A 23958-nucleotide genomic window follows, 5' to 3' on the forward strand; every position below is an offset into this window, starting at 1 on the left:
CAAAGCGAAGCGGCAGCATTTTCCAGCAAGTTTCTTCACACAGAGAAAAGGCTCATTTTTCTCCATGAGAGAGCGCTGCTGGTGAAAACAGCCCTTTTGAAAAATCCTGCTATTTCAGAGGTACCTGATGCCTGCTGAGCCCATCTAAAAACCCGACTGGGCTAGACAGTCTAAGCACTTTGGAAGATCTGCCCCCCAATTCCTCCTGCCTCACTGCTTCATGGCAAGAACTTTGCAGGGGAATCTGGGCTATTTATTTTGCTACTGAAACTAGGAGTAGGACTGTTTCAGTTTTCTCCATTTTAATTCACTGTGAAACATATTGGGAATTTAAGCGAATAGAAATAAAGAGCATAACGCGAGAGACCATGTGTTACTTTCAGAACTGGCAAGAACAAAGCCTTGAAGTGTTACATACACATACCTATGTGACAGATCCAAAGTATGGAATTGTCACAGAAAAACTCGGAAATGGTGGTAAAATTAAGATAGGAAGTTCCCCTGCCTGCATCCTATGAAAGCAACAGATCAACAACCGTGACTTGGTAACAGATTTACCATTGTACATGTTGTGCTTTCATCCTTGCCAAAATAAAAGGGAAACCATAAACTCATCATAAACACACTCGGCAACACATTTCATTTTGCACAGCTGCTAACGCATAGGGATAACTTTTTGTGGTGCTTATTGTAGATGAGTTCTATTGGTTTAAAAGAAACTCATCAATCAGAAGAAAAAATTGCAGTAATTTTTGAAGGATGGTCTGTGAGCTCAAGACGGCTTTATAGCCAAGGTATTTAGGGCGTTTTGTACATTAACTACTCAAAATCTGCAGTGAGGTGGGTTATTGTCCACATACACTAACGGCTTTCAGAGTTTAATCTCTCATCAGTGGACCTCCTTTTGTGAAATCCCTAAGGGATTATGTAGTACTATGTCTAATCACTTGACAAATTTCATTTACTTGAAACTGAAGCTAGGTTTGAATTATACAAAGCATGCTGGAGGAATCAGATTCAAAGTAGGAAAACAAAATCTGGTACTGGACAGTACCGGGATTTATCATTCACATCTGAACTGTTTAACAATAAATTAAACAATTCTACTTGGGGAAATGTATTAGGTGTGCATCAGCTGCATATGCCTATGAGATACTCAGATTGCTTTAACTGACACACGACAGGTTCAAAAAATACTATGACTCATGTAAAAAGGCAGTGGAAATTTAAATAACTTTGTTACCGCTGTATCATTTAGCAAAACAACACTGCTACGATTTGTACAGCGGTCTGCTACGCTGAAGAGGGACATTTATTTGGCACCAACTATATGATGCAGAAACAAACCAGTCCTTTGCTAGTTGAATTTACCCTCTGAAGTTCAGCACTTCAGACCAAATAAATCACCTGTGAGGCTGGGAGGGATGAAGCACCTCTCTCCTCCTGCGCTGCCATCTCCCTACCGCAGAACCACTACCAGGGAATTGCTCCCTCCGCTAAGCAGCAATACTTGGGGATTAACACATCCTGAAATCTAAGGCTGTGAAACTCATTGCATTATTCTCCGTTATCGTAGTGCAGGCAGATCTCTACAGAAGCACGGTTTGCCAGACAACACCATAGAAAAGGAATTTAAAATTAAGAGTAGCGTTTGGCACCAAGCTAACTACACAAAGGTTGCGTGATATTATCATCTATTCTATGTTATTATAACCTAGGTCTCCCACACTGCATTGCAAAGCCTTGCTACATGGCTAGTCTCGACAAAAAACACCAGATCACGGCTCTGAAAACAGCACGCAAACACACAGGCACACGCTACCTCTGTAAACCAAATTTACCAAAACCCATCAAAGACGCAGCAATAACAAGACTTATTTTGCAAACATAATTTCTGGTAGGGTTAGGACAGATTCAGAGCAAATACAGACGCAGACAGAAAGATTGCCACTCTATTAATGTGTTGTCAAGCCATGCAGGAAAGGACAGCTAAAAGCCCAAAGACGCAGTAATGATTGTTTAAGAGCTATTCGAAAAAGTGACAAAACTGGCCGAAACCTCTTTAAGCCCCCTGAATGAAAAGATTTAAACAGGCTATTGTTAGACCCCTGGGTACCTTTTTTCTCTTGGCTTTGTTCTGCATTTTCCTCCGCTGCAGTTTCCATGGCTGGCTTCATACCATCCACCAAAAATGCCGCCCCCCCCTCCCCCCCAAGAAAGCACTTTTTCTCTTTGCCTCCTTTCTCACTCCCTTCCGTCTCCTATTTACGGCGGCGGTGATTGAGCGGCTCTGTTCTCCCCTACAGTAGATTACAGTCTTTTCCAAAAACGCCAGAAAAGTCTTGTCAGCTTCAATTTCGCTCCGCTGACTGGTCCACGGAGGAGCCGTGCCAGCCAGCGCTCAGCCATACGTCACCGCGGTCCCCAGCTATAAAATAGCCATCCTGCGCCCGACCCTGCCCCGGCTGGCCGCCTTGTGGGGACCGGCATCACCACCTCGCATCCCCTTCCCCTCGCCCTCCTCTCTTCCCCCTCTCTTTACTCCCCCACCCGTCTTCCCAAGGCTCCCGACAACGAATGTTAATCAATTCTCTGGGCGGTGAATGGATTGGCGACACCCGGGAGGGGAGACGCGAGGGAGAAAGAAAGGAACCCCCCCGCCTTGGCCGCCATGGGGTGAGCCCCCCAGCCGCCGTCTCTAAGGGGAGGTGCACGCCGGCACACAATCGCCAGGCTCCCTTTTCCCATGGGACCTCGTTATTATGCTGCGCGTTTTGATTTATTCCACATGCCCTCTGCTCTTTTCAAGGGGCAGGGGGCGACAGGGTCTGTTCTCTGTTTGCTTTCTTTGCCGAGCAAGTTCTGCTCACCCACGGCAAAAGACTGTGTGAGAGAAGCATAAAAGCAAAAATGGGCATATATCTATATACACACACATGGAAAATTTAAATTCTTTCTCTGACTAGCGAGCACGATGGAAAAAAAAGCACAAAAAAACCCCCAAGCAAGTAGAAAGGAAGCAAGCTCAAGCAACCTGAAATGCACATGCAATGCTTTAAAGGATAAAATGTTTAAGAAAACGCAGCTTGGGTTTTTAAAAGGATGTCTGCCATTAGAGACCTTCTAAGCCATGCTTAGAAGCAGGCGCAGAGTTGCTGCTAAGCACATGTTTGGTCGCTCCCCTAAATTGAGACAGGCTGCAGCAAGATCTAACAAGCTGTACTAACCTGGCTCTGGGAGCAACAGAACCAGGACACATCTGCATTGCTCCACGCGAGGTGACTTTAGGTGTCCCCAGCCCGCTCTGAGCGGCCCCATGCCTGGCAGCCACAGACCAGGCAACACCACACAGGGGTATTATTCACCTTCCAAACCCCAAGATAACTGACATATTTAAGGCTGTGCTGTACCGAGGCTAATTAACCTTGCCTGTCACTGTGCTTGTCTCAGTGGCCTCACAGCATGCCACACTGCGCAGGGCAGACGTGCCCAAAGGCACCCCCCTTTTTTGTGTGTAGGATGATGGAGCAACCATGGCGTAATGGCCTTTGAGGTCTGGCAGGCTTCTCCGGTCCAGCCGCCGTGGCCGATTCTGCAGGCTGCAGAGACGCCGAGCAGATTCAGCAAATGCTGGGGATGTTAAAACCTACACACTGCGTGTACCATATAACAGATTCAACCAGGAGAGTGGGAAGAGGGAAGCAGTCCAAAGATTTGTAGCTGCAATTCAGCCTCTTCTGGTTACAGTTACTACACCCACAATTTTGCTGTGCATTTTTATTTCTATAGACGCCTAGTGAAAAGCACAAAAAAACCTCAGACCCAGCCTTTAGAGAAAGTTCCCTTCTCTTGCAAGAAATCAGTGCACAAATCCTTTTCTTTCACCATGGTCGCCATAGTTGTTACTTTGCTTTGGGCATTACTACTCAGACATATGCTTCAGCCCAGCTGCCAAGAGCTCTTGGACTTATGCTAAGGTTTCACATCACAGCATCAAAACTTGATGTCATGCATTTGCCTAAAAAGATTTCCTGGAGTCCAGGAAAAGCCTGCAGTTGAAGCTCCCACTTCAGCAGACCTTTTTATAAGCAGGAAGAAGTTAATCAGTAGAGGAGATGGAAATATCCTCAGGAATCAGCGTGAGGCAATGGGTTGGGTTCCTGAAGGTGATCAAATGGGCAGCACCAGCAGAGACCTCAACCCAGGCACAAGGCATATTTCTCCGATCTCCTCCTCCAGCGCCCACACAGCAGTCCATCGAAAAATTGAAATCCCTGCCCAGCAAGACCATGCACTGCAAACACGTTCCCTCAAGGAAACAGCTGAAAGGTGAAACCGTAGGTGATGTGACTGCCGTACTCTTTTAACCATTGCTAAAAGTTGTTCAAGTCCCGCAGTCAAGAAAGGAAAGAGAACTTTACAGTTGGGATGATTACACAAAGAAAATGTTCTACAAAGACTGTGTTTTTTCCCCTTTTAACATCAATAAGATTGAAAATCCATAGCAAATACACCCTACTTGCTGAGCGTCACACAAATTTTAGTCGTTGGCCAAACCAGCTGATTGACAATAAAATTCCCTTGGAATTTCTCATCATGCAGTCCATACTTCTGCTCACTGTTATCATAGTCTGTACCTCTGTTTCTTAATGATCTTTGCTTATTTTGGGAAGTCTAAAAGTTTAAAAGGTTGAAACCTCTCTTCTGACTACCAAAAATTACAAAAGGCCTGTTCAAAAACTAATTGAAGTGGTATAATATGAATACACTTATCAGTATAAATACACAGAAAACACAAACGTGGCCTGGAATTTCCTTTCTTTTAACAGAAAACACATTAGACAGAACCTTTCGTTACAGACTGTCCCCGGATGAAACCCACTAACGAAGCTCTCCACTCTGTATCAGTGAGACCTACCCCTTCAAACAGTTGCATGCTTTCCTGTTGGTGAGCAGAATTTTTTAGGCAGGCTCAGGACTTCAGAGAAGATGTTTTACAAACACAAAACTAACAGGCTAGGAGATTATTTCCCCTACTTTCTCCAAGGATAACCCCCTCCCCAAACCAGCAACGAAGAAGTCAGTGCACAATAACAGGTTGCCCAGAGAGGTGGTGGAGGCCTCATCCCTGGAGACATTCAAGGCCAGGCTTGATGAAGCTCTGAGCAACCTGACCTAGTTGAAGATGTCCCTGCTTACTGCAGGGGTTTGGACTAGATGGCCGTTAAGTGTCCCTTCCAACCCAACACATTCTATCATTCCATGATTCAATACCAGAATCCGCTTCGGAAGTACTTGAACTGAAGACTTCAGAAGCCATCAATCCCAACTAGTCAAAAACATTAATTCTACCTACTAAATCATCCTCTAAAAGCTGCAAGTGATGCATCAGTGTAAAGTTCTCCCCCTTCCCTTCCTATTCATTTTCAGATTGCTGGAATGTATGATAGGTTTTAAGCGCTTATTATCTTAAGTAATTTCTTAATCTTCAAACCTCTGTCCCACCACTGATAAACACAGCAGACGAAACAAACTATATGCTGTTTCCTCCAGGGCTAACACGGGTGCTGATCTCGTGCTTCCAGCATTAACCTCAGCCAGCAAGTTGTCTCATCCAACGCTCCCTCCCTTAATCAGATACATCCTTTTCACAGTATGTGATGAGACTAGAAGATGTCAAGTCCATGCCTACGACAACACAGCAAAAGACAAAGCCACAAAGGTAGAAATTACAAAAAAAAAAATAAAAAATTTAAAGGTTGATATTCAGCAAAAAAACCTGCTGTACAGACCAGGCTGATTTAGATAACCAGCAACCAGAGAAAGCGGCTAGTTACATTTCAGGAGCTCAGCCCATCATTTTATTTGCAAACAAAAATAAAAATGAAAATGAGGAGAAGGGCTGAGCAGTGAGGGTTTCTGAGCCTCCAGCCAAGCCTCAGGATGAACAGCAGTAGAGCAAAGTATGTGAAGGCACTGCACACCAAGCGACATTCACTGCCAAATAGTTTTTAAAAAAGAGGTTTTAACCTACTTTATCTAGCTTTAAAAATAAAAAAACATTTAATCATTTTGCTCAGTCAAGTAAAATAGTACAATTGCACAAGTTAAAAAAGGCATTAAAAATCCAATTCTGTTCACGTGCCAATTCCCTTTGAACATCTATCCTTAATGTCACTGAATCTAGTTTACATTCCTGAAGGCTGAGAAGCTCTACCATAAGCTACAGCAAATTCTTCACAAGCTTTCAGGAGACGAATACACACTTGCCATTTCTACAAAGGCTTCGCAGAGCTGCAATAAAGAGCGTTCTCACATAACTTCAAGAGCAATCTGAGATTAGCCTCTGAGATGCGAGACTTAGAAGTTTTAAAATACAGGGACTGTCCCTCAAACAAGACTCACATGTATTCCAAACAGCCAATTTTAAAGACAACTTGTGGAATGCTTTTTTTTTTTTTTTTTTTTTTTAGGAAATATGCAAAAATATTTAAGAGAAGAACAAATACACGTGCAGCCACTTGGTGTGCCTCTCAATGTAATTGCTTATGTTCAGACCAGCTTTAGACGAGCTACCTAAGACGTGAGTATAAAAACCAATCTGAATGCTTATGCAAAAGCAGGCACATTTTCCATGTGGATACAATCAAAGGATGACAGCAAGCTTTTAGTTGTGCGGCAGTCATATACCTGGCAAATATTTAAAAAGAAGATTGGGGCCCGTTTTTTCAGACATACTAAACTACTAAGAAAATGAAATCCAAAGTAATGAACAAATAACAGTGGAAAAACCTGCATTTTTACCACAGTATAAAATATAGACTACTAAAAAACACGAGTCTGCACTGCACTGGGGGATCTCAATCTTGGATTTCGGTAGAAAGGGCAAAACTAAAGGCTTAAGTGTGGACAGTGTTTATCTTTCCAACCAAAGAAAATCACAGAGTTAACTGATGCAGGTAAGTCCAGGAGGGTGAGCAGACCTTAACAGTGTGAAGGCACCTGTCCTGTAACCCCCTTAATAAAGCCACATGAAGATGGCAATAGCTGCTGCCAAACTAAATGCCTGGCGGCAAGCAGATGGGCAAAGTAGTTGTCGTTCAGTTGTCGGGTTTCATACATTTGTGTGGCCGGCCTGCCACCTTCCAGCTGGACCACTGCTTTAGTCCACTGCAGTCACAGCCACTGGCGAGAATCAAAGCCAATAAACAGCCTAAATCCAGAGCATACACGGATGGCTAACCTTTTTTGGAACATGGGGGGGGGAACCCTGATAGAATCACAGAATCTTAGTGGTTGGAAGGGACCTTTGAGATCATCGAGTCCAAAGATGATAGATAGATCACAGGAATCTCAACTACACTGAAGACTTTTAAGGAAAAGTTATAAACATGAAAATAAAATAGATAATGTTTGAAACTGAGCTGGAAGCAACATCACCCCCTGCACCCCTCTGCTGCGAGGCTGCCTGGAGTAGCACCATGCTTTTGGCAAGCCAGACAGAAACATGGTGACAAACTGGAGCCCACTTATAGTATAGCTGAAAGAGCATGGATAAATAGGAAAAGCTAAATGAAAAATTAAGAGAAAGCAGGAAAAGACTCTAAACATTCACAGGGTATAAATAAACATCATGATGGGAAGAACTGATTTAATATGATAACAAGAGGATGCAGTTGAAAGGGAAAACCTCAGGCAAACTTCCTGACATAACACCAACCTCTAACGGAAGCAATGAAATCTCCTCTCCTATGGGACTGACCACCTTGGGATGACAAAGACTACAAGAAAAATAAAAGCAGACACCCCATCTTCTCCCCCTAGAAGTAGGTTTCATTCAACAAGCAACATTCAGAGCACCAGCCCCAATGGTCATCTTCAGCTTCTACTCCAGTTCAACAATTTTATGGCAATATGTACAGTTTCCTACAAGTGTAATGCATACCAAGTTTCAAATGCTTTAAATCTGAAATTAGGCAGCAAAACAAGGCTTTGAGTTACCCAATCTTATACACATTTTCTGCTCAGCAGCGGCAACATCCTCACATACATGACTAATACATGAAGTCCTTCAGCGGTGATTCAAATGCTCCTCCATCATTTTAAGGGCTAAGTTCTTGATTTTGGCACACATAACACCCTTTTTTTTTTTCTCTCTCTGTCACCTTTAAAACAGAGGAGATTCTCAGCTGTTATGCTTGTCTCCCCATCCCTCTGCCTCGAGTCACACATTCGACAGTGGCAGGAACACTGCAGTTCTGCAGGAAACTGATATGCTCAGGTCCTTTGTCATTCCCTTAATTCTGCACCTTAAAGACAATTCAATCTACTTAGCTTTTGCTATGAACCCTCTCCTCCAATACTGTTGCCAAAGCCTACTGCCATCTCAGAAGACTAACAAGAGAGTTCTAAATACTTGGACATACTGAAATAGGATCCTAGATATTTATGTTGCTCTTACTAGCACTTCTAACATAAGTACCTCTTGTACTTGTAGAAGAGCTATTCCTGCCAGAGTTTTTTAGAAGGCAGCAAAGGTATCATTGTAATACACTCCTGCTAATGCAGCTGCTTAGTCTCAAAATGCATGAGAGTTGAGACAGGATCAGTATCGGAGACTACCTGTTGATTATTTTTTTTCTCTATCTATCTGTAAATGAATCAAAACTTCTCCGAGTTCAGCCTTGACACAAACTTATTCTTCTGCTCCACAAAGTCAGATTTAATCACACAATCCTCTGTTAACTTTACATCCAGTTCTGATTTTCAAAAATTGCCCTCCCACTCTTCGCATAGACTTCAGCATCCCACCTACAATCTCTCATCTATTCAGTGCTCATTTTGTTCTTCGGTCTTGGCCTCAGTCCAGTCTTTTCACAAAGTGTGGAGAAAAGCAGGGAAAGACAAAGAAGTACAAAACCCCACAGCTCCCCAAAGAGAAACCACAGGCACTCATTATAAAAAAGTACCCCACACTGGAGGGGCATGGGGAGAGACAGGGATGAAGACTCCTCCTGAATTTCATGAGGCATTCCATACAGAAATCACAGATATAGATGTGTGTGTGTGTATACATATGCAGAAAACATGTATGTGTGTGTATAAGTAAGTACATGAAGAAAAGACATGCATATATTGCATAGATATTTTTGTTGAGCAGAAAACCTTATCAGCACCATCGGAATGACAATGACGAATGCAAACTAATTTGTCAAGTCATGCAATAGGTACTAAGTTTGATAGTGAATGCACAACTAAGCACCATCCCAGTGCTACAGCCTCCCCCAGATCAAGACTTCAGGGCCAAGAACCAATTCACCCAGCGTCAGACTGTATTTTGTGGCAGAGCTAAACCACGCAGCGAGAGCAGCGTTCCTTAGGCACCATTATCCGATCACCTCAGTATCCCGGGTTGAAAGGCCGGCCCCACCACCACCAGCCTCGGCTGCACGTTGCTCCAAGACCCCACTCATGGATTATTGGGCAGTTGCGTGTCAACATTTTGAAAAGACCATGTAATTCAGCTGTCAAAATGTTGACGTAAAAGAAAGTATCAAAATAATGATTGGTACAAGGTACCAATTCTTCATTCAAAGTTTCAGCAGGTTGTAAGTCACTGGTACTGTAGCTGTTTCCCTGATACTGAAAATTCCCGTTCCGGTGTAATTAAACTATGCTTTAGGAAAGATCCTGGATCAGTTCTGTCATGCAGCCCTGGACCACCTGTTGAATTGCAAATACAGTTTCTGTTCACACACAAGACATTAGTCATGAAATCCTCAGTTAAGACACTAACGAAAGGGTCCCCAATTAATCATTGTATTCTTTGCAAGAGCAGATATCCTCATTAGGAAAGCGGCAGGACAATAACAAGTTCCACTTTGAGGGTGTCCAATTAACTCATCGACTAAATATGTGCCAGGCAACTTCGACTGGCCTAGCTTTTCCAATCCCCTCTTTTCTAGCGGCATCAACTGGGATCCCAGTCATGTATAAAGTAGCGGTTCTTTCCACGCTTTACAATGCCTTTGAGAACACCGCCAGTGGACAACAAACAACAGCCGCTGAAGTGTTTAACAGGTCTTTCACTTGAGCCCATAAAAAAGTTAAGTGTGCTCTTGGGGAGTTCAGCGCAATTAAAAAAAATAAAACCCACCCTCTACCTTATAAACAGGGAATAACTTAACCTGCCGACAACGAGCACGATTGGAGCTCCGTCGGGATCATGTCACGCCTCGACTTCTGCCGAACCTCAGCAGTGGGTGATCCTGCATACAAAGCAAGCGCTGAGACAAAAGCGCTATAGGGTGAGTTAAGGACAGCGTAGCAGCTTTCAGCCTGGATTCCCAGATAGGCTGTCAAGTAAAATCCCTTGCCAGGGCAGGATTATTCCCTGGAGTATACCCTTCCAATGCTTTGCCTCACCTAATTTTTTAAGTGTCTTGAGCTTGGAGCCTCTCGGTGGTTTCGTGGGAAGAGCCGCTCTGCAGCCCAGCAGGTTTTGAGGCTCGGCACAAAGGAGGGCTTGAACCACGGGCAGCCCCCGCTGCCACCAATGCAGAAGGAGAGGCTTCTCCAGAAGGAGCCAGAGCAGGATCCTGACCTCCAAACTACCCTCCTATCCTGCTGCCTGAAAACCACCCAGACTCCGTTTTTAGCAATCTCACCATGACATTGCCTAGTTACATCCCCATTTCTCTGTTTCTTTCCAAACATGGCATTCACTTGTTTTAAACCGCTAAAAGGCATCACTTCTGCACTTCGTCATGAGTCAGAGAGAAGTTCATTTAGCATCTACTTTTCTTCATCTGTTCCTTGTATCATTCCCATTTCATTTCATTTCTGCTCTCTGGGTTTCAGCACATTTGTAACCATCTCTCTTGCACTCAGAGCTTCCCAAGTGTAAACACTAAGCATTATCATTACATGTTTGCTCTGGAGACCCTCACATTCATTATTCAAAATGGCACTGGGCATTTTTGCTCTCAGAAGTACGACAGACACATCTTCTGTCTCTATTACCACTACCGATTCCTGAAATACCATCATCTGCTCCACCTTTCTGCACCTTTTGGAGAGGAAAAGAAATGAGCTAATGACCTAAGGAAAGGGAGAAGGAATGGATAGATCAGGAAAAAGTATAACTAAAACATTGCAGAAAAGCACAAGACAGAAACAACATCAAAGCCTCTAGCTAAGGTTCTTTCTTTGGTCTGTAGGAGGAACTGTGTCTCTGTATCGAAAAACTGTACTACATCAAGTGTGCACTCACCATCCTGGAGGTCACCAAAGGCATGTTGCTCAACATGGGATAGAGCTCCACTCATTGCAGATCAGAGACTCACCCACAGGTTGCAGAAAAGGATCGCAGCTTCTCATGCCCAGCCAAAACCAATCGGCCCCATTTGCCCGTTCACAAGTTTATTAGTACAAGGAAGAAACTGAAGACGAACTACTACTTTAAAAGCCTTTCTAAGCACTTAACTCCAGCTATAGTCCTCAGAAATATTTAAACTAATTGTGTGTTTGAATGTGGGACATACTTCTATTGCAGACAGAACATCACCAGATTGCAAATGCAATCAAAAGCCCATTTTCTTAGTTTAATTTGCCATTAGTACAGTGCAGGTTTATAGAGCCAAACAAACAACTACAACTAGAGTTCTCATTGCCATTTCAAACCGTTTCCAAGCAAATATCATAGCAACATTATCAGAACCTCGAGTTCATTTAATCCCAAATTCTCTATAATAAAACAACACTAGCACCTGTTAAAAACTAAAACGAAAATGTAGTCCTCCTGGGTAAACTGAGCATCTCCCCAGCTCCAGACCAATAAGGTCAGACTCCTGAGACAAAAGCCACCATTTAAAGAGCTCTTCGTGACTTGAAGAAAGAGAAGAAAACCCCCAAACCCTAGGTTTTTATATATATCACACAGTAAAGAGTAGCGCTTGCAGATTTTTAATACTTACCAAGCACTGATGAATGTACTTATTTCAACCTATAATATAATCATATAAATGAGCGGTAACAGACTAAGCACCATTTCACAGATTCCCCACTGTTTCATAACTATGAAGAAAAAAACCCACTCCAACTGCAGCAGCAGTGGAAGGCGCCTCTTTACTGCAGGAGCTCAGCTCCACGCAGCCAGCGAGCACCACTGCCCCGCAAGCATCAGCAGCTTGGAAAGGAAGCGAAAGAGGCCTTGTCAGGAAAAAATCCGTTGTTTCAGCTTAAACTGCACTTAAAGTGAACGCAAAGTAGCTGCCCGTGTTACAGAGAAAGAAATACTGTGTTACAGGGCTGCAGGACGGATGACGGCGGCGAGCGCTTGCAAATCTTGATGGCAGCCCCTCCGTTCCTATCCTAGAATCACAGAGTAGTTTGGGTTGGGAGGGACCTTGAAAGGTCATCCAACCCCCTGCAATGAGCAGGGACGTCTTCAACTAGATTGGGTTGCTCAGAGCCTCATCCAGCCTGGCCTTGAATGTTTCCAGGGATGGGGCATCTACCGCCTCTCTGGGCAACCTTGGCCAGTGTCTCACCACCCTCAGTGTAAAAAACTTCTTCCTTATATCTAGTCTAAGTCTTCCCTCTTTTAGTTTAAAGCTGTTACCCCTTATCCAATTGCAACAGGCACTGCTGAAAAGATTGTCCCCATCTTTCTTGTAGGCCCCTTTTTGGTACTGGAAGGCTGCTATAATGTCTCCCCAGAGCCTTCTCTTCTCCAGGCTGAACATCCCCAACTCTCTCAGCCTGTCCTCGTAGGAGAGGTGTTCCAGCCCTCTGACCATTTTTGCCCCTGTCCTGGTTGGCGGCGGGGTGGCTGACATGGGGAGCACCCCCGAGGACCCCTGCCCTGGTGGCACCAGCAGGGGGGTCCCTTCGGGGACGGGGGCAGGCAGCGCCCATGGGAACCGGCACGGCCACGGGGCCACGGGCCTTCACGGGTGACCGGTCCCATCAGCCCTATTCAGCCCCGCTCCCTGCGCACAATAACCAGCAGCCGCGCTCCCATAATACGGGCCTCCCCCTTCTCCCTGCTTTTATCATCCTTCATATCTCAATGATGACAGGACTGAAAGGGCTTCTGATGGGAAATGTGCTTCGAATTAGCATATTTCCCCCCGCGTACAATGGAGGCATTAAGCCGCTGCGTTTTGAAAGTCCAAACAAAAGCAGCCCAGGCTGTTTTTAGCAGCGCTGTTTGAAGTTTTATTCACCCCCCCTTCTCTCTCTCAAGTTGCAAGCACATTTAACAAATTTTCACTCTTTCTGAAAAGAGGGAAGCGTGACCTATAAAATCTGTTTTAGTAAATTGTATTATTTGATACATTTCAGACTTTAAACGTAAAAAAATAAAAAGCGCCACCCTTTTTGATGTGGCAAAGAGCAACATGGTGTCTGTTCAGTGTTTACCACAGGCTTGGGGCCCACCCCCCCGTGAGCTTGTCTGGACACCACCAGCACTTGCACGCACCCCGTCATTGAGGATTTCGGAACTCAAATACATTCACGGTAAGCCAGCATAAAGCATCCTGTACCCACAGTTCAATTCTCCCCCTGTACCAGGGGCACACTGCTGAAAATACTGGTTTTCAATGGGAAACCAAACAGACGTGCTGCAAGGAACAACAAACCAGCCCCCCCCAGCCCCAGGATTATCCTTTGGTTTAACTCAAGGGTTATGAACAGGGGAGCTGAACCTCAGAAGTACAACCTTTATGAAATGGCTTCAAATTAGAAAGTGAATAGCTATTTACCAGGGAAAGGAGGGCAGGAGGAAGGAGATGGAAATGGAAGTGACACAAGGCTCAACACGGGGAGGAGACGAGGAAGAAGCACTCCTGTATCAAAACATCTTTGGGCAACAACTGCTAGAAGAACAAATCTACCTCAGCTCAGTGTGTTGGTCTGTAATTGCTCATTAGCACAGCTGGATCATTAGGAAGCCAGTTTGTGGCTTTCCTCCTATGTTAAACAGCATTTTCTCTGAGAGGAAGACATAAGATTATACGATCAAAATGTTTCTCAGAGGAAGGGTTTGGTAGGTTGTGGTGGAGTTTTTTTTTCCCTCCTTCTTCTTCTTCCCCCTCCCAAGATTTCCAAGGTATTTATGTAATCTTCTATATGCGGCACAGCTAAGAACAAAAATCATGCTCCTTAACAACATGAGATTACAGCAGAAAAGCAGAATGCCAATGAGATCCCAGGCAGGCAGCCTGCAAGTGAGGTGGATATAAAAACTCTTCAGCAAAAAAGCCTGGGATGCAGCCTGCAGAAGGAGTCTTATAGGAGAAATGTCTGCTTTGTTCAGATTCTTCTGTCTGTTCCAGGAAATTTTCCTGAGGATCAGGATCCATCTCCACTCCTTGATTCCATTAGCAGCAATGCTCAAGATACTCAAGAGTCTCTGCTGTGCATGAGCACTTTGCTCTCAACCATCCGCTTTTACCCTGCCAGGTGCCAAGCGGCCCACGCAGCGTCCTGCTCCCTCCTGCAGAGTGCCAACCCAGTGGTTTTTGCAGATCTGCATTATCTGGCACAAGAAGTGTTTTCACTTACCAATTTCCACCAGAACCAAAGAGCTCCTGGTGCAGATGCGGTACGGTGTCCATATGGCAGCCATGCAGCAGTGACTGAGGGCTAACAGTATACATATTCCTCCCTCCTGCAGATGTTCTCACACCCTTCTCACCAAAACGTCCTCTGCAGCATCAAGCGCCTACAGCCCAAGGGATTGTCCACTAATGACCCACACTCTCCTCTGATCACCAGCTCAGCCAGTAATGAGCCAACTTTCCCCCCAGGAAAGCTTCTCCATAGTCTCCAATAGCCACACATTCACAATGTGTTTGCTGTATTTGAGGCCACACATGACTGAATGGTGACTTTCTGACCAAAGGGGGCTAAAGAAATCTGGCTGGTGAGTACTGTGGCAGTATTTGTCTACCACCACCTGTAAACTGCCTTTAAAGGCTGGACACGCACTTCCCCATGCTCTGAGGCACTTCACAACTTGGTACCAAAACAGTGGACAAGACCTTCACATGGCACCCAGAAAGGTCTCATGTCAAAACAAAAGGAGGAAGGACTTAAGGACTTAGGATGCCTTTCAGAGACCTTCATTCAGTCATTAACAGATGGACGAGAGTAATAAAGCAGTCTAGGCAGGAGACAGAGGAATTAAAGACCAAAATGGAGATTCATTTTCTCACTCATACTAGGATGAGCAGAACTTCACTTTGTAAGCACTCCTTCTGAGATGAATCCTTTGGAAATGTTGTTCAATCAACTGCCACGACAGCTTGACACAGAAAATGAAATAAAACAGATTTCAGCTCCATTTACAAACAGATTTACTTGCACCACCACAGTTCTTACAGGTCACAAAAAGGTGGTAAGAGAAATGCCCGCTAAAAAGGTCCAGTAAACTCAGAAATGACATTTTAGGCTTCTTGAGGATGGCATCTATCAACAGAAACTTTAGGTAAAATAGTCTCAAAACTTTGAATTTAGATCAAGACAAGAGAAGGCTGAGAAAAAAAGCCCTCCACTGATTAGGAGATATTAAGTCTCACCTGTGGGATTTCTCTTCAGGATGGCTGGGGTGTGGAGAAGAAAGAAAGTGAAAGAGGCCAGAGCAGGGTAAAACAGTGCCTTTCACATTGCCGATGCTCCAAAGGGACCTGACCACAGTACTTTACCAATCAAGGAAATATTCTCAAATTCCAATTATTCTTCAGATTCACTGGATTCAGACCAACGATGAGTACACTGCACATGCCACCATCCGCTGTGGCGTTCTGGCACAGGGCAGCACCCTGCCAACAACGGCACCACTCTTCCTTTCAAAAAGCCCCTTGAAAGAACGCTCTGTGTTCTCATGTGATGAGACGGCTTTTTACAGCTCAGATCACTACAGGGTATTGAACCCTGACAGTATTCCTACCGAAGGTTCACTTGCTTTTTCTTCGACCTCAACAGGTACGTATGGTATCTAAGCTAAAATAAAACCATCCTCATTACATTCATTTTGTCATCATGAGTCACTCTCTTGCTGAAACAAAACTACCTTCTCACCTCCACATTGAGTAAGTGTTAGTAACTTCTCCAGTATCCCACCTACTGCTATTTTCTTCTGTGCAAGTGAGCAACATAGAAGTACCTCAGAATATGCTTCACGCTTCAGCTTTCAGCGAGAAGAGAAAGACACAGAAAACGTTCAGGACATACTATGCATGCTCCTGCAGGCAGAAATAGTTTCTGGCCTTCTATATTAATCCCATGAAAACATAAACCCCAAAACTACAGGCACTCAGACAAAGATTGATTTGCTGCGAAGTGGGACAAGTCCCTTATGTCTCCTTTCCTGTCCTTTTAACTCAGTCTAACAAAATTGACTTCCGGGCTCTTTACTATTTTTACTACTTTATCAAAACACTGCTCTGACTTGGGGAACCTGGCTGAAGGTATGAAGTCACTGCAGAGGTGATTTTTGGTCTTCTCAGGATATGGTAGAAATTTGCTAGTCTAAAATTTCTGCTCTAAATGTGAGCGCTCCGGCACTCATTCAGACACACATAACAACAGATGTTAAAGAAAGCACCCTGGGCTCTTAAGGCTGCCCTGGCACAGAAGAACAGGGTCCCATAAAATAGAAGACTCCCTTCAAGTCAAGGCTGGAGAGCTCGGAACACCAACTATTGGAGCTGGGCTGCAAGCCACATCGTGACCAAGATCAGGAGAGCGATGCAAGTTGGCACAGAGCAGGGCAAGGAAGAGAAGGAAGTTCTTCCCTACATCTCATCCTATGCACCCTACCCCATCCCAGTTGGAGTGCAGTGCTCCTAGGTGGAGTGTTAGACATGCTGGTCCATCCTGATAACAACTGTTTGAGATTTTTCCTTAGGACACAAAATGCCTACTACCAATAGAGCGGGGGTCCCACTTTCCACCCCTACGAGTTGAAGCACTGTTACGAATATGCTGTGTAAATAAACCCTGTGCAATCCCACAGAAAAAAAGAAATTGCACAGCTAAAGCTGAGCAGTCAGAACTGCAGCAGAGAGGGAAGACATAAAAGCAGCTATTTCCATCTTAAAATATTTGTAATTTCTACTGCATAACTCATCATTTTCTTTTTGAAAGGCCTTTGCTTCTCAGTGCTGGTGTAAATCCTAAATTTAGAGACATGTAAAAGAATTTCTGTTCCTCTACAGTAAGCATTATAGAAGGATTTTCTGCCTCCATCTCTCCTTTGGACCACAGTTCAGCCTGAATTTAACCTTTCTTCACTGTACAAAATAGTTGATGTGCATGTAAATGAATGAGATTAGAGGGGAAAGTATGTTTTTGCTTGGAAACATGCTGTTACAATGCAGTATCGGAAAATGAAGTATATAAACGGAGTAGACTGTCCTTTTGTGTTTGCTGAGATACTTCACAAATGTAGGACAGGTGTATTATCCTTTTTAATGCATAAACTAGGATGGAAAAATTGCTTTCACAAACACTAAAATCACTTTATTGATCTCTCACAGTATGTGCCTAGATTTCTAGATGGACTCTAAACTACAGGGGCCAATTAGATACAACAGATATATTTAATCATGTAAAATTACCTGAACAGAAAACGTTAACAAATAAAGTAAGCTACCATTCATGTGTGCCACATCTTTCAGGAGCAAGAAAGCTATTTTCAAGTTATCCTCAAGGAACATTTCAGCAATACTTCTCTTGTATGCCTTAAACCCCCTCTGACAAGCTCTACTGACACAGTCATATTTTTCCCATTTGCATTTTCACATCGTTTGAATGCATGCATTGTCAGCCTCCTCTGCTTCCACCTCTCCTTTCCTACATTATGTGCAGTACCCATTTGTTTCAGATTATAAAAAGCACTAGTGGATTCTGAAGACACTAAAAAGAAGTAGCCGGCATATGGGATCTGTGGGGAATCTGATCCAGTAAGTGAAATGAGTCTCAACTTTGGAAGCAACTGATAAATAGGCAAGAAGTTTCAAATATTATTACTAGAGGATGGGTTGGATTTTCCTTTTAAAGTTATACGAAGAACTGTGGCCACTGCCCTTGCAGAAAACTGCAAGAAACCTGGGGTTTTTTTTAGGAACAAGGCAGATGGCCCTGGCTTCAAATATAGAAGACCTTCCTACACAAAACAGAGGTGGTGGCACATGATATGTGGGTAGAAGGATTTTTCTGGGTACTTTCCCAGGAATGTGTGCGCCCAAGAGGTGAAGTAGCAGGATAAGAGAGAAAAGAGGAAAAAAACCCCAGAAAAACAAAGCTGAGAAGGAAGAGGGAAGAAGGAAGCACCAGAGCAGCAGGTTCAGAAGGCATGGTGTTTGTGACGGAAGAAAATGCAAAAAGCATAGTTTTATGAGCAGATGGGGAGTGGAAATGCACCTTTACATGGGGATTCAGATTACCACGTTGATCCCCATTCCTGAATGATTAAAGGGGACTTGAGATGGCGAGCAAAGAAACAGCTTCAGCTCAGACGCAGGAGGTGGCAGAGCTCTGCCAGACACCATCCACCTCCCACGCGCATGGGAAAGGAGCACTTAGAGTCCTGCAAGAGGCAGGGTCATGCCAAACCCACAGTGGGTTTCACCCGGTGACCAGACCACTTCAGGAACACAAAGGGGAGCCTCTCCCACCCAAGCAGCAACTACTGGCAGTTGTCTTCTCGTTCACAGTCTTCCTCCCCTGTTGCCCGTCACAGACACAGGCTCGCTTCCTTTGTCTCCCTGCCGAATAACTCCTCCTGCTTTCAGCCTGTGCTTAATCCTCCAGGAAACCTCCCTCTCCCGAGAAGAAGAGTGCTTCTGTAAGTAATCTCCAGACAGCAGCTGTGACCCCGGCACCCAGAAAGGGGATCATTGTGCAGAACCGTGGTATCAGGGATGAACTTCCCCTCTCCCCCCCCACCCCGATTTATTTAAGGGCTGCTGGAAGAGGACCCTTAGTTTATGCACGCTCACTGCCAGCAGTGATTTTTGCTGGCAGCTGTGGGGTGCTTGTCCCTTCCCCCTCATTGCAGGCTACCCTCAGAAGCTGCACAACCATCTACTTTATTATTTTTTATTTTGCATTTTAAGGGAGTGAACTTCCCACCTGCCAACAGAAGGAGCACTTGTTTTTTTTGCATTCGGTCCTCGAGGCTACGGCAGTATTACTGAAAAGTCACTTTGTCCATTTTTAATATCCAGAAATACAGAACAGCTGTACTTTCTCGTAGTCCTTTTGTGAAAGAGTGGTTTAGAGACAATACTAAATTCAAGGCTGCTAAGGCTTGGATCTGAACTGCCTGAAAAAAATGGCTTTTGTTGTGTTTGTTTTTTTTTTTAATTTTATTTTTTCACACTTTATACCAGTTCTAAAGACACTATCCTACCAGCACAAGTCGGTAAAGCAACAGGTGTCATTTTAAGGCAGAAGAATCTGAACAACGTAATCCTTCATGGCCAGCTTATCAGCCTTTTAGCACACTCAGCTTTTATTACTCTGACACGAGATAAACTTACATAACAGCACAGAACGTACTAATTTACAGGACAACAACATGGATGCCGAGTTCGGAACACTGCACTTTTGTTTCAGACTGTGGATATTTCCCATACTGCTAAGAAAGGCATATGCTGCGCAAACACTTTTAAAAGCATCCAAGTGGAATTCAATATATTGAAAGAAGCTGAAGTACTCTGGAGTGATTAACAAACGCGCTTCAGCAGAATGGCACAAAAGGATAATTAAGGACTAAACCCACAGAGATACTGAGATAACTAAAATCTCTTCAATTTCTTCTGCAATTGATCAGAAAAGCCCACTTGCCCATTGATGGTGTACAGGTGGATATAAAAGTGGTTCCAGATCACCGCAAGTAACTACAAACCTTCCTATCGTCTCATGCAAATCCTCACTTCTGGAGGATTTAAGCGCCCCTTTTGGAGACCGCGAGGATATATGTGGTCACGAAGCTGAACAGTACCCCCTTCTCTGCCCCCTTCCTTGGCTAACTTTTCTCCCTCACGTGCAGAACAACGCTGGAAACCGTCCACCCAGGAGCTGGTCTCAGAGAGTAAGAGTCAGAGCAGAAATACTATTAGAAAGACAGAGCTGTCTGAAATGGCAGGGGGGAAAAAAATTGCTGGGACTGCCTAGTTTTCCAAAATTAGCCTGTTTGACCTATCCCCGAGGACAAACACAAAACACCTGAAGGACAAAGAAATTCTTTTTTCCTCTAGCTCAATAAAAGTTTTCCAGACTTTGCTTATGCAGTCCAAGGCATCATCTCCCCACTGAAACGACACAACTCTGTTGAAAGATAAATGGTCACCATTCATCTTACTGAAGTGGATCACAGCAAAACTATTTTCTTTGCTCTGGTCTTTCCCAAAGTCTTCTATTTCCTCCTTGAACTACTGTTGTTATCAAAGTCCTCAAGCAGAAAAGAAAAACAACTAAAAAGCACTCACAGCACTTACTCAAAGGCTGAGACAAATTTCCAGAAGGGCCCATGCAACCCTCATGAAATTTAACAAGGCCAAGTGCAAGGTCCTGCACCTGGGTCGGGGCAATCCCAAGCACAAATACAGGCTGGGTAGAGAATGGATTGAGAGCAGCCCTGAGGAGAAGGACTTGGGGGTATTGGTGGATGAGAAGCTCAACATGAGCCAGCAATGTAAGCTCGCAGCCCAGAAAGCCAACCGCATCCTGGGCTGCATCAAAAGAAGCGTGGCCAGCAGGTCGAGGGAGGTGATTCTGCCCCTCTACTCTACTCTCGTGAGACCCCACCTGGAGTACTGCGTCCAGTGCTGTGGCCCCTGACAAAAGAAGGACATGGAGCGAGTTCAGAGGAGGGCCATGAAGACGATCAGAGGGCTGGAGCACCTCTGCTATAAAGACAGGCTGAGAGAGTTGGGGTTGTTCAGCCTGGAGAAGAGAAGGCTCCAGGGAGACCTTATAGCAGCCTTCCAGTACCTAAAGGGGGCCTACAGGAAAGATGGGGAGGGACTTGTTATCAGGGAGTGTAGTGATAGGATGAGGGATAAAGGTTTTAAATTATAAGAGGGTAGACTTAGATTAGCTATTAGGAAAAAATTCTTCACTCTGAGGGTGGTGAGACACTGGAAATTCTATGATTTTATACTGAGCTACTATTTGCTGACTTTTAAAACACACCTTCCCTTCCCTCCTTGGAGACAATCATCCTTAAAAGAGGTACATGCACGTACACATCCCTGCTAGCTTTGTCACACATCTTCAGCATTTGTGGACCTGATGATGAAAGACACTTTGTGCCATGAGCTGGAGAAAAGCTCCCAGCTGTAAATCCACACAGGTGAGCCCTTCCCACCCATTACCGATTCCCCCCTCTAAAGAGCACTTGCTTATACTCTATCTGCCACGCTAGTCCTGCATACACAGGCTGCTCTGAGCATCCAAGCATTCATAGCATTCATATGACGGTCCAACCCTTCTCAGATGAGATGCCTCCAACCAGTCAACAGGCTGAGGACCCCATCCCATAGTGACAAAAAACTGCAGGCAGCAACGGCCCATGAATATTCATATATTGCTATATCTGTTCACATATCAGCGAGCACCAGTGCTACTTCAGGTGGTTGGCACCAGGGCTGCCTTCATCATCAAGTGCTTCGCAGTGAGTAAGCAGCTCTGAGGCAGATCCGTAATCACTGCAGATGTTGTTTGCGTGTCTTTTGCCTGTGTCTACACAAGTGAACATATGGCCTTCTAGCACAAGGCCAGCATATACAGTCATTAATTAGATATAATTTCAGCCTGCCCAATGCATCCGATGCAAAAATCTGTCCTCCAGCAGGAATGCTGGTGTGCTGTAGAAACTTTCTATCTTTGTGAATTGTCTCATCTGATGAGGAAGAGTTAATTCCTTTGCCTATGACCAGAAAAATTTCTGTTTATTGCAAAGGCAGGCGTAGCAGCGTAAATACACCTGAAATTCCCAGTGGGTTCCTTCTCACTTTCTCTGGTGAGCAAGTTGTCTCAGTACAAGCGGAAGATGGTCACCCCTCTCTCTCCCTCCAGCATGCAATAACTAAGATATTCTCCCAAAAGCACCATCACAGCCCAGCAAGGCATTACGATGCCAGCAATTCTGTTACGCTGCCAGGCTGAGAGCACTAGTCACCGAGCTCAGGGAAAGCTCATGGAAGTAATCATCTCACATACAGACATACCTCATGCCTCTATATACCGAAGTGGACTTGGTGAATTGTTGGAGTTGGCTCATTTTTAGATGCATTATCAGAAAGAGGATTAATTAAGGCTGAAGACTCATAAAAGTCAGTATGCAAAATATATTTTTGGTAAAAGAAGGGAAAATTTTGCGCAGATTTTGTCTCACTGCTTCGTTTTTTCACATAGAAGCACTAAACAGCATAACCTCACTGGGGTTTCCTCATCAACCCATCATCCCACATGCAAAAGACAACTAAATCACACTCTCTTCCTTCATCCCTCATAGTGTCATGCGGAAGTTTCCAATATAGCACCATTTGCAGAAAAGCATCACAAATTCACGGAGCTTGTGAGAATTTCCTAAGATCAGATGAGGTGCAAACTGACAGTTCATAAGGAGAAAGATCCGACCTACAGGCACAGCCTGGAGTCAGCAGGGGAGAAGACCTTCCATGTGAAATGCGAGTTTTCAGAAAAGCAAAGCAAGTATTTTACAGGAAGCAGTGAGGATTTAACAGCAACAACAACAAAAAAAAAAGCATTTGAGTGATAGCGTCCAATTCAATTACTCTTCTTTGATGGTAGTGAACTATTCCTGAATTCCTATAAAAGAACTTTTTAACTTCTCTTAGTAGCTCTTGATTAGAGACCAGTCACAGGACAAAAAGATCCCCAACAATAGTGGCCCTTCAGAACACAGTGATGGGTAGAGGCGCTTTTCTGTGGAAACAGATGGGCAGAAAGATCTTTCCTTTAGAAGCTAGCTGGTTCACTGGTTTCCCCTTGAACCCTGTAATGTTTGCATATGCTTATTTTTAGCTGAGCAAATAAACTTACTTGAAAATGCACTGAACCCCTCTTTCATCTGAACCCTGTCAGCTTTACTGAATTGTTTTGCGAGAGACACAAGTCTCTCACAGAGCTGAGTAGTCACGAATTACATATATCTACTGATTATTATTGAGAGGAAACCAATTTTCCCTTCTTTGTTGTGTTTCATTGCAATGGATTACTTTTTAAGACTGACTTCCAGCAGATTCTAAGTGTTAGTTCATAAGTTGTACTTTAAACACCTATGGTATATGAATAATGCTGTGCTTATGCAGTATACTCATCCTTTCTCAGATCCCAATTTCCAATTGATTAGTATTTACTTAGTAGTCACTTTTTAAATATAATTCTTCACTATTAACTTCTGAAAATGGGATTTCTGCCAGCTAATCATTGTTGCCAAGCATAGGTATTTTCCTCATGCCTCTCTCAGACAAGGTACTTTCAAGCAGGAACAAGGCAGCACTCAGTGGTCCATGTACTATCTAGGATTCCTTATTATTATTTATTCTTATAGCGTCCATAGACTGTATCAAGAGCTCTACAAACTGAGGAGTTCAAGGTTTGTTTGGATTCCTTATTATTATTTATGTCCATAAACTGTACCAAGATCTCTACAAACTGAGGAGTTCAAGGTTTGTTTGACATCTTCGCCATCTCTATCCCTTTCTCAAAGTTCTAGAGAGTGATGACAACGAACTGGTAATGAAGAATCACTTAACATGGTTGATATTCACATGGAAGGCTCTAGAGAAAGATTTGGCACCTGGAGATCTCAGTCTGCCCTAATAGGCTGGAGACAAATCACTGAACTGGCTCAACACCTGGTGATAAAGTGCTATAGTAGGTCAAGGTGTCACAAGGCAGGTAGGAACA

The 23958-nt window shown here is 44.1% G+C and overlaps 1 protein-coding gene across 8 annotated transcripts in view; it reads right to left on the reverse strand.

Moving 5' to 3' along the window:
* Positions 1–23958, reverse strand: part of GPM6B (glycoprotein M6B) — a 111625-nt gene that overhangs the window by 30191 nt on the left and 57476 nt on the right. The window contains exon 1 of one of the 8 annotated variants that reach the window (XM_063341946.1): positions 2117–2489. The exons of 4 other annotated variants lie outside the window; for them this stretch is intronic. In XM_063341946.1, coding sequence (XP_063198016.1) covers positions 2117–2177 — 61 coding nt within the window. In that variant the 5' untranslated portion in view covers positions 2178–2489. Of the gene's footprint in view, positions 1–2116; positions 2491–23958 lie in introns of those variants that run through there. 3 more of the 8 variants (XM_063341912.1, XM_063341956.1, XM_063341938.1) reach the window with 3 other exon arrangements.

The sequence above is a fragment of the Chroicocephalus ridibundus genome, chromosome 1 (genome assembly GCF_963924245.1).
Source record: "Chroicocephalus ridibundus chromosome 1, bChrRid1.1, whole genome shotgun sequence".
Classification (NCBI taxonomy): Eukaryota; Metazoa; Chordata; class Aves; order Charadriiformes; family Laridae; genus Chroicocephalus; species Chroicocephalus ridibundus.